General features: G+C 38.8%; 1 protein-coding gene across 1 annotated transcript; it reads left to right on the top strand.

Annotated features, from left to right (window-relative positions):
* Positions 1–1223, top strand: LOC142978725 (U-megalopygitoxin(1)-Mo1-like). Its single transcript, XM_076123269.1, has 3 exons — positions 1–135; positions 597–714; positions 1093–1223. The coding sequence occupies exons 1-3, from the start codon at positions 39–41 to the stop codon at positions 1193–1195; spliced, it is 318 nt and encodes a 105-aa protein (XP_075979384.1). The 5' UTR covers positions 1–38; the 3' UTR covers positions 1196–1223.

The raw sequence follows: 1223 nt of genomic DNA, 5'->3' as shown, positions 1-1223 counted from the left end.
GGCCAGTGTTGCATATTAAGTTGTCACAGTGAGTCGAGATGCTGTTGCGAGTGGTCGTCATGTTATGGACGGTAGTGGGGAGCCTCTCAGCATCCAAGGGCAGCAGTCCACTGCAGCCGAAGCCGGAGAAATTCAGTAAGTGGACATTTTCAAAGAAGTTGTCAACTTAAGACGCGTTTAAAAATACTTGACTCTCTGATGAATACTGATGGTAACACAATAGTGATCCATTATTCAATAGAATATTAATTTATATGTAAACAAAATGAACAAGGATTCGAAGCGGATACTGCAACTATAGATCTATAGTGTTCCTTTCTCTAGAGAGGAAAAGTCATCGTTTTCTTTCCACGTTGGAACAGTTAGTAATCTGATCAATCAAAGCTAGAGCCTTTGTTAGAGACGGCATAAGACATATAGATTCTGATATTATCTCAAATTATATGTTTATATAATTCTAGGCTTAAGCAAATACAACAGTACTTACAATAATATTGCACTGTTGTAGTCGCATAATAATTAAATATACTTTCTCTGTACTACTTAAGATTGTATATGCAGCACGGTTTGTTCATGTTCATTGTGCAATATTCCAGAGGACGTGCCCGGCTGCTACATCAGTGACCTAGACAAAGTGGTGCCTCTAGGCAAGGAGGAGACGTCCCCGGAGTGCGTGCTTTACACCTGCGAAGAAGACTGGTTCGATTTCTATACGTAAGTATTCTTAATCACATTAAATAGATTATGTACCTATAAACTTCTAAACAAGTTCAAGTCTTACGGAATGTTTAAAACAATGACTATGATTTTGATAATTGTCAACAAAGGTCCCATTTATATCTCGATCCTCTTGTTTTGATTCCTAACCATAACAACAGGTTGTTCTAGATCTTACCATAATTTTAACAAAAGTGATATCTGCAATCTGCATGTCCTCATAAGCATGGAAGACCTTCATCTCGTAACAAATGACTCCAGCTTATTGAATGATGGCGCTAAAGAACGCGATACTTATACCTCACTGATAGTCTATTTACCAAATAGTGATACTATTCATGAGCGCCTGTAACTAATATACTGTTTACTTCACAGATGCGATATCACGATGGGCGCCGACAACTGTACGACAGGGCCTGCGCCAGACACGACACAACCCTACCCCGACTGCTGCCCCATTAGTGTTTGTTCTAAATAACTTAACTAATAAATGTATACGACTGCTA

Source organism: Anticarsia gemmatalis, chromosome 2 (genome assembly GCF_050436995.1).
Source record: "Anticarsia gemmatalis isolate Benzon Research Colony breed Stoneville strain chromosome 2, ilAntGemm2 primary, whole genome shotgun sequence".
Lineage (NCBI taxonomy): Eukaryota > Metazoa > Arthropoda > Insecta > Lepidoptera > Erebidae > Anticarsia > Anticarsia gemmatalis.
Note: the sequence above shows the minus strand (reverse complement) of the source record. Positions and strands in the feature narration are given on the sequence as shown.